Raw genomic sequence first — 14,120 nt, 5'->3', positions numbered from 1 at the left:
AAGCGGCTGAACCATGTTGTAGCGATCAACCACTGCGATTGGTTGACTGCACTGCAAAGCATCATGGGAAGTGTTTATGTCACTGTAACTGAGTTTGTAACTGAGAGTGATGGGACCAATGCTGCTCTGCCCTACAGATGCTGTTTTCGGCAGCCCTTGCTGAATAAGCGGTGCTCCAGTGAGAGACTGTAAAAGATTTGTAGTGATGAACGCTGTATGTATACAGTGTTCATCGAAACACAACACCTGAGCAAGTAATGTTTTTCTTCACTCTGTGTCTGACAGGACAGTGCGTTGTGTTAGAGGGGAGCCTGGGTTGGAGGGTCGCCATTGTCTGCTGCGCCTTCTGAGAGCGCCGTGTCGGTGGAGGAGGGATTTAATTAGAGCGAGTGCCTGCATCCCCTTCTGGTCACCTGCAGCAGATTACTACTGGCTGCCAGAGGTTAACTGCCCTGATAAATGGGATCATGCACACTCCCACGCACACACTCACCTGTGTTGGGAAGGCTGCTGAAGCTGTAGCATAAAGCCATCTAGGTGTCCTCAGAATGAATCCAAATGAGGCTGTGTTTGTGTCGTGTTGATCAGAGGAGTGCGGCGGTTATTTATATTTGACTGAGTCATCTGCGTCTGTGCGTTTCTATAGACACGCAGTATAGACACGGCAGCTTCTCAGCCATGGCATTAGCATTCCACTCGGGTCTCTCTCACTCTTTGGTGTCATTTGCCATTCCATTTTCAACTGCTTCTGTTTGTGAATAACCAAATGAGGAGAAGTGTGTTTGGGCCTCTGCCGCTGGTATTTGTTTTCACATAAATCTGCGTCTTAATCAAAGCCAAGTCACTGTGCATTAATAACCCCGGCGAGCTTGGCCTGACGACAGAACACAATGCACCTAATGGAACAATTTATTTCCATGATGCTGCTGCGTGTCAACTCAATCTCGCACTTCCAAGGAGGGAGGGGTAGAGGACAGTGTGAGGCAGGCCAGTCGAGCAAACCAGTAGGACAGTGAAGGACATGAGCGCAGCTGAAGTTTATTCACGTGTTTACGTGTTTTAATTCACGCCAAAGTGAAGGCTACGCTGTGATAGTAGATGATGTGCTGCTGTGTTAGATACCGATCATAAGGCAGATCATGAATCGACAAAGTCATGAGAGGACAAAGTTCGTTCATTTCACAGAGAGCCAACATTTCAAAACCGCCTGTTTAGGACTGTAATGTGCAGCCGGAGGGAATAACCAGCCCGAAAACTAACACACGTTTCCCCTTCTTGACTTGTGGGATGCTCGTCGATGTGCCTTGTTTTGGTGGGGCATTTAAGTGGTTTGCTCATCTAATTCACTCGAGCAAAGGCGATTGCATGTGAAAGAGCCAGCTCAAGTAGTTCATCGGGGGCGGAGCTCCAATTAGCTCCCTGACAGAGAGGGATGGATCCATCGACCTCTCCACCCTTGTTGCCATAAATGGAGCAAATTTAATGAACAACGAGTAAAAGATAGAAGAGTAATAGAGATGCCAACAGGGTTGCTGTATTGAAACACTTGAGTGTAAAACGCCCATTGCCTCCAGGAAGTAGGGGTCGGCGCGAGCTTGTTGGTCCCTACTTTTTTATATACCTACTGTGAAGGAGTATCTGGAATAGCAACGTTAGACTGTGTCAAGGGCGCGCTGACACTTCATTTGAGCAAAGCCCAGTTTGTTACACCTCTGGCGACATTTGGATCAATTGAATTCCAGCGGCTGTGATTTACACATGTCAGCACCTTCTGAATTGACAAACTCTTAAGTAGACTGTATTTCTTTATTGACCAAGTCAATACCTTGATCAATTCATACACATTTTGGGACATATTGACTGGTCTCAACACCCGGTCCTTTGTTAATTACTTAAACGTTCACGCAAAAATCCACATGAAGTGCTGCAGAGATCTAAAGAAAGAGACTTTATCCATCTCTCTATTTAGAAATGTTGGACTAATTCCTTTTCTTCACTTGTTCATTCAGTTTAAGACATTCTGAATTGTAAGGCCACTATCTTCCTCTTTGACTCAGTGGTTTCACTCTGTGGAAGTAGTTTCACCTTTCTCATATTCTACCAATACTTATACACCATGATCTACCCAGGGAATAGTGCTCAGGTAGCTGTGCCAAAAACACAACATACATAAAATCTTTATCTTTATCTTATCACTCACTAATAGCAACTGCATTAGCAGATAAAGAATAGTCAAAATGAGGTTACACCTCAATTGTTTTAAACATAAGTAATAAAATTCAACTAATGACTTATCATTATTTTTCATTCACAAACCTCCACCTCACCACTGTCACAATTTCTCCAAAAATCTTTATTCACAATCTGCAGGCATTGAACTACAGGTGCCTCAGCACGCTAGTATTGTTGGCATATTTATTTGAAATGGACCATCTCTCGGATAGAGAGCTATTCTGAAGCTGCCTGAGAGCCACGTATATTTATTTGTTGAAATAAATATATATTGCGGAGTGTTATAAGCATGGCATGTTGAATTGCCGGACATATCGTGAAATAAACTTGACAGCAGATGCCAAATTGTCTCTATAGCCTCTCACAGAATATCTGAGGATTGACTTGAAAGATTCAACAGCTCTTTAAAAGATGACTACTACATTGAGCATTAGCCATGAGCTGTAGCCAGTCTCGCAATGAAACCTGAAACCTGCTTCATATTTTACCTAAGTAGGAGCATACAAAGCTGCACATGTTTGAAACAGTAGCTTTCTACAGAATGGAGTTAGAAATCAAATGAAAGTTAATGCTGCAGACAAATCCACCTTATACTGCTAGTTAATACTCAGAGACCATTTTAAATCATTGCGCGTATCTTTCAAGTTTCCCCCCAGGATGTATATTGTGTCTGCGTATAACATTCTGTTTTATATTTAACTAAATCCCTATCTATCTCCTGTTATCTTTCACTCGATACCAATCACCCCTCTGCAACCTTTGACTGGTGTAAATAAGAGGGAAAGGAAATTATCAGGGTGCCGGTCGCTGCGTCACAATATCCTCAAGTCACAGACGCTCGAGATCCTCTCCAGTCTGTAGATAATTCCACGAGCGGCACGTACAAAACAGCGGGACGATACGACACTTTTACAGTTGCTGTGCACCGATAAATATTGAAGCAAACACACTGGTGGTGGTGTTCAAAGGCCTCGCTGGGTCTAAATATCCTCATAAGTGGTCAGATGATGGCAGGTGGAGACGCACACAGATAGCAGGGTGAAAGTAATGATGTCCTGTTAGAGCTGATAAGATATCTCCCACGTCCGTGCACAATAGAGCCCTTGTGTTTCTGATAGTAAAAGGCTGGCTGTTAGATGGAATGAGCCATTAAATGGTCATAAACTCACACTCGACTGCTTTATGTTGAAGGGAAGCTTTTGTTTTCCTGGGTGAGAAATGAAACGGACGGGCTGGGAAAGTGCAACATGGTTGGACTTCCTTAATTCAGGTGGAACGGCGCTCTTTGAACTGGCCCGCCTCTTGTTGGATTCCACCTAATACACTGACTTTATGGAGGTGATAAGGCAAGATAATAATGCCTGGGCCGATAATCAGTCATTTAACTAACACTTTTAATATTTTGATTGCAATAATGGTGTCACGGCTCATTTATTTATGAGAGTCCCTCTTTCTCATAAATAAATTTCGCATGCAATTCGGTTGATCAGTTCCTGAGTGCACCGCAATAAAGTCATTTCTCGTGTACCTGGGCCTGTCATTATCATGTTTGTGTGGCAGTACAATTACTTTTCATGGTTATTTAGTGGAGATAATCATCGTCCGCCATTTGTATTAGTCACCACAGTTGTGGAGAGTCGACATGGCTTGACAATATTCGTCTTGTGTGTCTCCCTGTGAGCGAAGGCTTGAAGTCGTACTAGACTTGAAGTGGCAAAATTCTCATTCAGACTCAGGTCGGTCAGGTGACAAAACCTCAATATCGGTCAATATATCGGCTCATAACTGATGGGGGACGGGGTGAGGATGGCCAGAGAAGAAGCAAATCTCCAGTAAATTACTTTTATCTCCTTAATGTGACAACATTAATTTTGTGCTCAAGGTCTGGCAGAAGGCCGGCTGATTTATCGCCAGCCTCAAACACTGTGGGAATTAGTCTAATTACCAGACGCACACAGCGCTGAGATTTTACCTCACAGGCTGCCCATTGTACACGCACACCATTTATCACAGTGAGTGGCTGGTGGGAGTAGTCCTGGTCTGGTGGGAATCGTCCAGCCCTGGCCAGTGTTGTCCCTGAAGTACTGGGCGAGAGGTGTGAAGACAGCAAGGTTATAATGGATTTTTCATTAGTTTTTGTTTTTATTAAGTTTGGAATTTTCGTCTTTGAAATTTAGCTAGTTTTAAATAGTTTCAGTTTTTGAAAAATGCTTCATTTCAGCTTTGTTTTTATTGGTTTTAGTGTGAGATCTAGTTATTTGTTTTGGGTTTTTTTCCCCTTCAACATGCAGTATTGCTAGTCAGTAATAGCAACTCAACAAAAGACGCCAGGTAAAAAAAAAAAGCATGACGTTTGGGAAGATGACGCTTCTGCCCAACTACCACCACCATCGCTCCAGTCAGCGTTGTCAGGTCAGGTGGTGAACGCAAGATGTCACGGACACGCCGCACCTGACCGAGAGCTGTGGTAAAACCTGACAAGCCAAAATAAATAGATTTTTCAAATTAGTTTCGGAAACAAGTTTCCGTTCAATTTTACTTCTGTCAAAAAAGATGTAATGTTTTTTTTTATTTGTTTCCATAAACTATAATAACCAGTAAAACAGTGTCACGGCACACATATTTATGCTTTTCATAACACTTATAATATTTTCATAACATTCATTATAATGGAGGCATTTAGTTCTGAGGTCTCCATGAAAATAATGCTGCCATTTCTCCTCCTGTGGGAGCTGCGAATAAGACCAGTAGTGTCCTCTTCAAACTGTTTTGAATAGGCAGAGAAGAAGACGTTCATCCAAAGCTCTCAGGAGTCAGGAATTGTCTGAATCCCTCATGAATGCCATGATAGTGAGGTGTTCCAGGAAGTCTGGCATCTTTAAGATAATGAATCAAAACAGATCAGTGCTCCAGTTTTGGTCTCCTTCATACCTTCATTTACCTGAATTCACGTCCAGTACATCACACTAAAACTGTCTATTGTTAGCTGTGCAGACGTGGTGGACAACTCCCAGCTTTTAGACAATGACACAATCCCACAACCGCCAAGCACAAACATGCTGATAGGGCAAGCAACCGTCACATCAGTGCAAACCTAGATTTGTTTTAGGGCAGGTCAATATCTCTCCTAACTGTGGTAATGATTGAAAAATATGCCTGTAATTGCTGATAAGCTCGGTAATGTTTCAGTAAACTCCTGACGGCGGGAAGGTCTCCTGACTCAGGGAGTTGATAAACTGGAGCTTTGAAGTGCTGTGCCAAGAGACGGCCGTCTTTGAACTCGTCTCGCTCTCACGCTGTTTTTGAGCGTGTCCTCAAAATGTCCCAAGAGACAATGAGAATTATAGAGGAGGAAACCGATAGTAGTTTAATGATTGTATGACTACACGTTTGATGTTTTGAGCTTTCACCTAGATTTCTTACATCCATGACCAATGAGCTATTGTTCTGTCCGCGAGGAGCCGATCGCCTTGGTGAAGCATTGGAGGAAAACACGGTCGGGGGCAGACTTCACTCAGGTATGAAATAAAGCCAAACCTCTGGAAGTAAGAAAAGCATTGACAGCCTGAGGTTTGCACATGTGGAATGCTCAGGGATCCTTGTGGGCCAACAGAGGAGGCAGTTCCAGGCTTAGGGCAAGCTGCACGTCAATAGTCCAACAATGCTCAGGCATATATATTCCATTTTTGCATGATCCTAATGATACATTGTAACTTGTGATGAATGAAAATATCTGTAAACATCATCCCTGCATGCCAATAAAAGGAGGCTGCGGTCGCTGACTGGGGGGCCACACTATCAGCTGCTGGTCCAATTTAATCTGTGCCCCTCTGTCAAGGCACCTGGGTGTGATGGATTTACACCGACGCTGGAGCTTCAAATTACTTTAAAATCATAAAAGTAAAGATATGCTGCTTTTGAGGTCAAGTGTTTAAGACAAATTGACCAAAGCAAATTACCTGGATATCTCCGGGGGGCTGGGCAGCGCTGAGCCAGTGAGCTGAGGGTGAGAGACACTGAGCTTCTCTGGTGAGTAAGAAGTGGGCGGATTCATAACATCAGATCCAATTTTCTGGAGGTCAACTACTCATGACATATGTTGAACATCCCCCATCCATTTGTTGCTGCTTTCACATTTTGTTTATTTCACCACAGCAGATGTTATCCTCAAAATAAAAATGGTTTTAAATGTCATACATTTGAATGGCAGTACTCTTCTCCTCTTCCGCTGTGGGCTCGCTCTTTAACTTATTTAGTCAGTTATATTTTTCGTTTAAGATGACGTTAAGACGATAAGCCTGAATTTGAACGAAATGACACATGTACAGTGTGTATTAATTTATTTAAAAATACTTCCCGCGTTGCATCCATAATTCATTTCTTTACCAACTTTAATATATATTTGTCAACATGCATTAGGTCTTATTTTCTGTCTTTTTGTTTTATTGTTTCCAGTATTTTCATATTCATGTTTATCTTATTTAAAGGCATTAAATTAAGGTAAAAATAAATACATAAAATAAAAAGTGTGACGTACTAACGTCGAATTCTTGAGCGAACTAAAATGCCAGCCAAAATCCGATAGTGTTTTTTAAATACACTTTCACTTTTAATTAACTGACTCACTGACTTGAGAAGTTAAAAGGTCATTTTGGATCATAAACTGGTTTAATTTGAAAATCGCATCTTATCTCCGCGGTTAATTAAAAAAGAATCATCTCTGCGTCCTAATCTTGATCGTAAACTTTGAGGGTGTCGTTGTAAAAATGGAGCCTAAGTGACACTAACTGTGTTTGTCTTTTCTCCAGGAAGCGCGTCGCACTGAGGCCGCGCAGGAGGAAGATCACTTGCGCGCTTTGTCGCAGATGCAGCGGGAGCTGGCAGCGAGCGCATGCTGGACCACTATTGTCCAATCTTGTGACGCTTTTCTGCGGCTGGAGGTGTCGGCGGGCGGGACCCGGGTTGAACATTACCTCACTTTCTGGGGGAGAAACGAGCGGGTAATTAGCTGATTAGAGGCCCGTCGGCGCCGCAGCCAATCCGCGCTCAGCGCGCGGCCTGCAGGGGTGGAGCAGCGCCGCGCGCTGAGCGCGTCTTCGCCTTCAAGTTGGAAAACAACACCTGGATGATGCGAGCAGACGGTGCAGAGCCTCAGCGCTGGTTTCGAAGTCTTTGAGCAACACGTTTATTAAGACTGTGCCGTGCCTTGATGACACTATGCCAGGCAGGTGGACTCGGTAAAACTTCCACGTTCAGTCCTTCAACCGCCATGGAAAAGTCCAAAAACTTCAGAATCGACGCCCTGCTCGCGGACGAAAGCAGCCGGGTCGGCAGGGACCTGTCTCCGGGTGTGAGCAGCGACAGTCCCTCCACAAGTCCCGTCTCCGCGCTGCGGGCGGACACTCCGTCCCCGCGGGCCACTGGGCAGCTGCAGACGGGGATCATTCCCAAGCCGGGCGTTCTCAACCTCCCGCACCCGGGACTGGCCTCTTTTCCTCAAGCGGCGATTCCGGGCATGTACCCCGCGCCCATGTACCCGCTGTCGGCGCTGGGCGGGCAGCACCCGGCCTTCGCCTACACGGGCTTCAGCACGCAGCTGAGCCAGGCGTACCCGGAGCACCTGAAGGCGGCCGCGATGGCGGGGTCTCCGCTGGAGCACTGGATCCGGGCTGGAATCATGATGCCGCGACTCCCAGATTACGGAAGTAAGTGAATTAAAAATAAAATACGCAACGAATAGAATCATTGTCATGAGCCCAGTTAGATGCTTGAATTCCCCTCCAACAAGTAACTTCAGCATTTTGACAAACATTTTTAATGTACATAATCTCGCATTTTTATTGAAATGCTTTGTGATTGTGATCGATAGATGTGACCCTGAAACGCTTTACATTTTGCTCGTTTATTTGTGCGCAATGCCACGTCGCTTCTGTAACTTTGCACCTTAAAACCCAATGTTTAATAAATACTGAGTGTTTGTAGTTCAACAAAAATGTCTTTAATTTATTTGTATTGCATTTCAGATGACAAATATCCGTGAATGAGATAGAATAAATGGCATTAACGGCAAATTCATGTTCAGTATCATGCGTCGTTTCACAAACGAGACACGCCAAATATTACACCTGTTTTATTTATGTCACCAGCAGAAAGAAGTGTTGCAGTAATAAAATAAGAAAACAGGCAGAGAAATTAAGGTTTTAACGAAATATTTTGAAAAAAGTAATATATTTAAAACACCTTTATATATGTTTGATTTTATGCATTGCGTCATACTTTATAAATTTAAATTCAATTCTGCTGATCACTAAACAAGGTGGGAAAAATACAAAAAAGTAAATTTTTAATCTAAAAAAAATGAATGGAATAAAATATAAAATAAAAGACTGAAGCTGAAATGTTAAGTAGCATTCTGTACCTGAAACAAAGATGAAAGCTGGTTGGTAAGGTAGCGGTGAATTCACTTTTCAATCCAGTATTACATCTCAAATGTACTTCTATTTATTTCTCTATTAAAACCAAGAAGATAAAATTGTCTCTATGTGACAAAGAAACTATAAACAAACACCTCAAACCTCCTGTAGTTCATCAATAAAAGCCCAAAGCCTTCATTGGATTTTCATTAAGTTAATGGCGTGTCTGTGTTTTTATGGCCCGTGTGCCCGCTTCCGCTGTGTCCGCCGTCAACAATAAACTGTAGTAAAGCTATTACAGTTAATGATGGCCGCAGAGAGTGGGCATATGTGCCAGTGTCCCCAGCCACAAAATGATATTGAACTTCATACGTCCTTGCTATTATAGGGAGAATAACAGCAACGCGTGGCCAAACTTGTCTCCTTTCAGATAGTAAAATGAAAGTTTTGATAATGAAGAGGGTTGGTAGTGAGAGGTGAATCATCTGGTGATGATAATCTGGTGTTTGTCTCCTCCAGCTGGCCCTCAAGCTGGACTGCTGGGAAAGTGCCGAAGGCCTCGAACCGCTTTCACCAGTCAGCAGCTGCTGGAGCTGGAGAACCAGTTCAAGCTCAACAAGTACCTGTCTCGACCCAAACGCTTCGAAGTGGCCACCTCTCTGATGCTGACCGAAACACAGGTAAGAGTCGCCGGATCCTAAATATGAAAGCATCTGGTTGGTGGTTACTTTTTCCCATTTCTAAATACTGTACATGCCTCACGGTTCATGGCTGGCTTCATGATAGCGTCCTGTGATGGACTGGAAACCTGCTGACTTTTGACAACCAACTGGACACTCCACTGATGCAACAGCCATGTTGTCACATTTTAACACAGTTTAAAAACCTCCATAAATAATGGAGAAAACTTTTTATGGCCAAATACAGTGTATGTATGCATTCGTCCATTTGCTCCCCCTCACCTGTGGTCAGACTGCAACTGGGGTAGCAGTTGAAGCGAAGAGGACAACTATGTGTGGTGGGTTTGCATCAGGCCCTCCATCTGGTTAAACATGTGCAGAACACCTCAATAGCGTCTTTGGATCCGGAGCACGTGTGGTGCCACTCTCCCAGAGCCCAGGACTTCTTGACAAAACTCATAATTTAGTTGCACAAACAGTTCTTCAAGGTACTCAATGTTGTTTGAGTTAAAACATCAGCTGAGACATATTTCATGTGACGATTTGTGTCCCTCTTCGTCATTACATAATTTGACTGCGGTCAACCTCCAGTTGACAAAGTCACAACTGTGTTAATGTTATTTTATTTCTGAAATGACCCAGCCTTCAACACTCCACCCTTTGATCGTGCATGTAATAAATTCACATCTTTGTTTCCCCTCAGGTGAAAATTTGGTTCCAGAACAGGAGGATGAAGTGGAAACGAAGTCGAAAAGCCAAAGAGCAGGCGTCTGCATCTGCTCACTCTGAGTTGGAGCAACTCCGCGCTGGAGGGAAGACTGTGACCAGTAAATCTGAAGAGCCCAGACATGCCGCGCTTCCTGAGAATGAAGGGCTGGAACTGGAGCTGGAGGAGGATGACGAGGATGAGGCAGAGGAAGATGAGGAAATGCATAATTTTTCTGTCGCCGTGAGCAACGGTGTAGGGACTGGGATGAGTCGATCTACAGACTTGCTGCAGCATAACCGCGACGTCTCCTTCGATGCTCACAGTTCATACTCTGATGATGAGCTAGAGGCGCTGCAGGACGAAGGCGCCGACTGCAAGATTGGAGCAGGACTCTGAAAAGAAGTTACACTTGAACTCTCCATTTGCTGTGAACCTGTTAATGCAGCTACTGAACTTTGAATTGCACAAATATGAGAATGACACAAGTATAAACTGTGAAGCAGATCATCTACTGTACAGTGGTATCAAAGCATGCTGGGAAATGTTTGTCATATAAATGTAGATGTTTAGTATCGGCCATTGTGTTTTCTACATCCACTGTCGACTCACAAAAGAAGAGCAATGTGATTCTTCAGTTTTAGTGCCGAGAATATCTTGTGATGTGATATTGGACTTTATTATTTGACTCTAAATATTTTATTTCTTATGTGTAAAATAATTTATTTGTTTGCAATAATGGATCTCATATGTATTTATGTTAATCTTAGTGGTTTCAATGTGAAATTAAAGGTATTGTAGATGTCGATTTGTGGTTAATGTTTCAGACATATTGACTGAAGTGGTCTTTCTTCGTTGTATACTGCAATAGTGGGGGTGAGAAAAGCCACTTAGGAAACTCACTGGTTTTATTGAGCTGTGATATTTAGTTCAATGCATCATCTAGAATGATTTTAGCTCTTGACCCCATGTGTCGAGTGGTCTGTTGCGGTGAAGAAAGAGCTGAGCCAAAAGGCATCGCTGTTGTTTAACAGGTTGCACTGCGTGAATGAAGAGTTTTCTCCGTCAGGTGGCTGGAGTCTCCCTCACGTTCTCACCCAACATAATGCATGCGTAGTAACCGACTGTTTTACATGCAAAGTCAATGTGGAGAGATAAACTACTGCACTAGAATATGGCAGAGGAGGAAGCCTCACATTTGGTAGAGCTAAGAAAAGAAGGAGTGAAGCACCTCAGAAGAATCCGATGGACCCAGAAATGGGGGCATCCAAATCTTTTTTTTCTTTTGAACACTTCTGATGCACTAGTTTCACAAGAACTGCTGCTCTTCAGAAACGGCAGCTGAGGCTCAGATGTTCTTATTGGATGCTTCCTGGAAGCCTCATTGCGATGGTAAACCAGGCATCTGGATGGAGGTACTGCGACTGACCCATATGTTGACCTTGGTTACCCCAGGAGACCTGGAGGAGGTTTTTCTGTGCACAGGGAAATCCGTGTCCTCATCTGACCTCAGATGAACTCTGGAAACAGGATGTTTCTGGAAGTCTAATAGCAGCCACTGATTCTGGCAACAGCTCCGTCGCCGCGGCATCATCCCAAATAAAGCCTGCTGATATCACCGGTGCTGCTTGCAACCTCAACACGATGAGCCAGATCTTGAGCCACCACTGAGTGACCAGGCAAGAGAAGGACGCAGGGAACAGGAAGCAAGGAAGGAAAACTGAAATGGAAAAAAGAAACAAAGGAGGGAGGATGCATGATGAGTGGATTGATTGGCGTCGAGAAAGAAGGATGGAGGACGCATGAAAGGTGAGATGGATGGAGTACACAGGAGGGTTGGAGGCATGAATCGATCAATGCTTGTACAGGTACTGCAGGACACATGAGGATGGATGAACTGATGGATGAGCAGGTTAACTCAAAGCAAACAGACAAGTCAACTGCCAAAAACAATGCACTTTCCTTTCTTATCTCTCCTTCTCTTATCATTTTTTTCCACCTTGCTGTGTATTTTTTCTGCACATGTATCAATGATTTCTCTTTTGCTGCTCTATTCTATCATATCGTTTTTTTTAAACCATTCATGTATCTAAATATATAGCAATCCTGCAAAAAGGTTTATGGTCGCGACTCAGTAAAACTATGTATGAATGGAATTATTGTCTCATACGTGGCAGCTTATGAGTTGTGACAATTAGAGCGTGGCGTTTGGTTTCCTGGGCTCTGATTGGCTCAAAGAAGCAGGTCCATACGTGATCATGCTCAGCAGAGGTGTGGTTTAGTGTCACGTTGAAGAAACTTGAAATGGAGATGGGAGAGCGTGAGAAAGGTTTAAGGGCGTGTGCTGAAACACTTCAATAAAAATGTCAGGGGATATTCCCCCTTCGCAATGGCCACTTCAGTGATTATTGATGGATAGCAAAAATATGAATAGTAATGATAAGTCTTCATTTGAATAGCAAGTTTCAGCCTCTTCCAATTGCTTTACATCAAAACACACAGAGCAACGCTCTTGTTCAAATATAAACAGCCGACATGCGCTGAAGCAATAAAGTAACGGAAGGAGAATAAAAAGCAGTACAAGCAATAAAGTAAATTTCCCATCAACACATCCAGCAGGCAGGCAACATCAGGCAGAGCCTCTCTGTAAAAGATATGACTGTATGTGTTGAAATATAGTTTCCCACACATTCATCACTGACCTTAAAAAACTTATTTATTCATCAATACATTTTTAGGGACAGCATTACACATTTTGTTAATCACCAAATCATGAGCATATCATCCATGATGGAATTTTTTATATGATTCACATCTGGTCTTATTGCTTCTCCTCTCTTGTTTTGAGACAATGTTCAAATGCCTGACTGAATGATGCGACTGGAAAGATTATCATTCTTTTGGGGCATCAACACTCAGACATTGCAAAAACCAATGGGGTCAAATACACAAGATATGAAGGGAGATAACCAGAGCAAAAAGGTGGTAGAGTCAAAGGGAGGAGACAGGAAAAGGGGGTTCAGCAAAATGATGTTGGAAGAGTTGCTTCCTATTTTCCAGTTTCGATCTGGATACCTCCATTTTGACTTTCAAGGACTTCAACTTCCTCAACTTCATATTGGACTGCGGCGGTGGTCGGTGTTTTTAATTTGGATAATGAAAAATCAGGAGAATCAATAGCAGCTCATTTAGTTGTGTGACTTGTCAGGCCCATGACGAACACCAGCCGGCTGCTTTATGAGCAGCAGCTCAGGCCGAGGAATCGCACCTAATTGATAAGGCTGAGTGGCGATATATGGAGGTCATCGATTCTCCTCTAGTTCGAGTCGGAACACCCAACATTTCCCTCTGTTTTTTTGGACTAAATGTGCATCTCTTCCCTCCTGTCTCCTTCTGGAGCCATAATAAATGGTCAGCTTGTGTCTTTCTATAAAGCCATCCCTGTCTGGTCCCTCCATTTTCATATTAAACAAATAAATCGACCTCTTTGTTGGATTGTAAATCAGGGACACCTTAAAATATTTACACCCTCTAGTTTAATCAATCAGCGAAATGTCGAGCTCATTACGTAAATATGAACAGATTGTGCGATCTTTTAAGGTAATCACGCGTATTGGCGCTGGTTTCCGTGGCTCCTGTCACTTAACTAATGGCCTTGGGGGGGAGTGACTGACGGGACCCCATAAATTCACATCTGTCCGACTTCGAATGCTGTTGGGAAGCGTGAAAAAAAATGTGTGTTTTCTTTGCCAGTAAAGTTTATTGAATCTACATGACCCAGCAGAATGAGTTCATCAGTGTTTATGGTGGCGGCAGATGTTTTACTACTGAGCATGAAGCTGGTTTTCTTACATTAACCTTCAAATTTGCGCGCAAAAGAGAATTTAAATGGGAGTGAGAAGCAGAGGAGGTGTTTCATGAATTCATGGGGTCATTCTTTAAAGATCAATGGTGCGCCGATCTGAGTTTTTCATATCAAGAGCATCTTAAGCCTGGTTTGTGGGGACTTTTTTCCGGTCCCCACTAGGTGAAGCCTCAATTTGAGGATTAAAACTTCAAAATAACTGGGTCATTATTATTTAATTTTTA

The 14,120-nt window shown here is 43.2% G+C and overlaps 1 protein-coding gene across 1 annotated transcript; it reads left to right on the top strand.

Moving 5' to 3' along the window:
• Positions 1 to 7,501: 7,501 nt before the first annotated feature.
• mnx2b (motor neuron and pancreas homeobox 2b) lies at positions 7,502 to 10,430 on the top strand. Its single transcript, XM_053866251.1, has 3 exons — positions 7,502 to 7,937; positions 9,165 to 9,325; positions 10,029 to 10,430. The coding sequence occupies exons 1-3, from the start codon at positions 7,502 to 7,504 to the stop codon at positions 10,428 to 10,430; spliced, it is 999 nt and encodes a 332-aa protein (XP_053722226.1).
• The last annotated feature ends 3,690 nt before the right edge of the window (positions 10,431 to 14,120 follow it).

The sequence above is a fragment of the Synchiropus splendidus genome, chromosome 5 (genome assembly GCF_027744825.2).
Source record: "Synchiropus splendidus isolate RoL2022-P1 chromosome 5, RoL_Sspl_1.0, whole genome shotgun sequence".
In the NCBI taxonomy this organism is placed as follows: Eukaryota; Metazoa; Chordata; class Actinopteri; order Syngnathiformes; family Callionymidae; genus Synchiropus; species Synchiropus splendidus.
This window is presented reverse-complemented; position numbering and strand designations above follow the sequence as displayed.

Bases quoted from the DNA above. Each gene is read 5' to 3' on its own strand.
- mnx2b (XM_053866251.1), top strand. From the start codon at position 7,502: ATGGAAAAGTCCAAAAACTTCAGAATCGACGCCCTGCTCGCGGACGAA. The intron at 7,938-9,164 runs GTAAGTGAATTA...TGTCTCCTCCAG, and splicing joins GCGACTCCCAGATTACGGAA to CTGGCCCTCAAGCTGGACTG. The intron at 9,326-10,028 runs GTAAGAGTCGCC...GTTTCCCCTCAG, and splicing joins TGATGCTGACCGAAACACAG to GTGAAAATTTGGTTCCAGAA.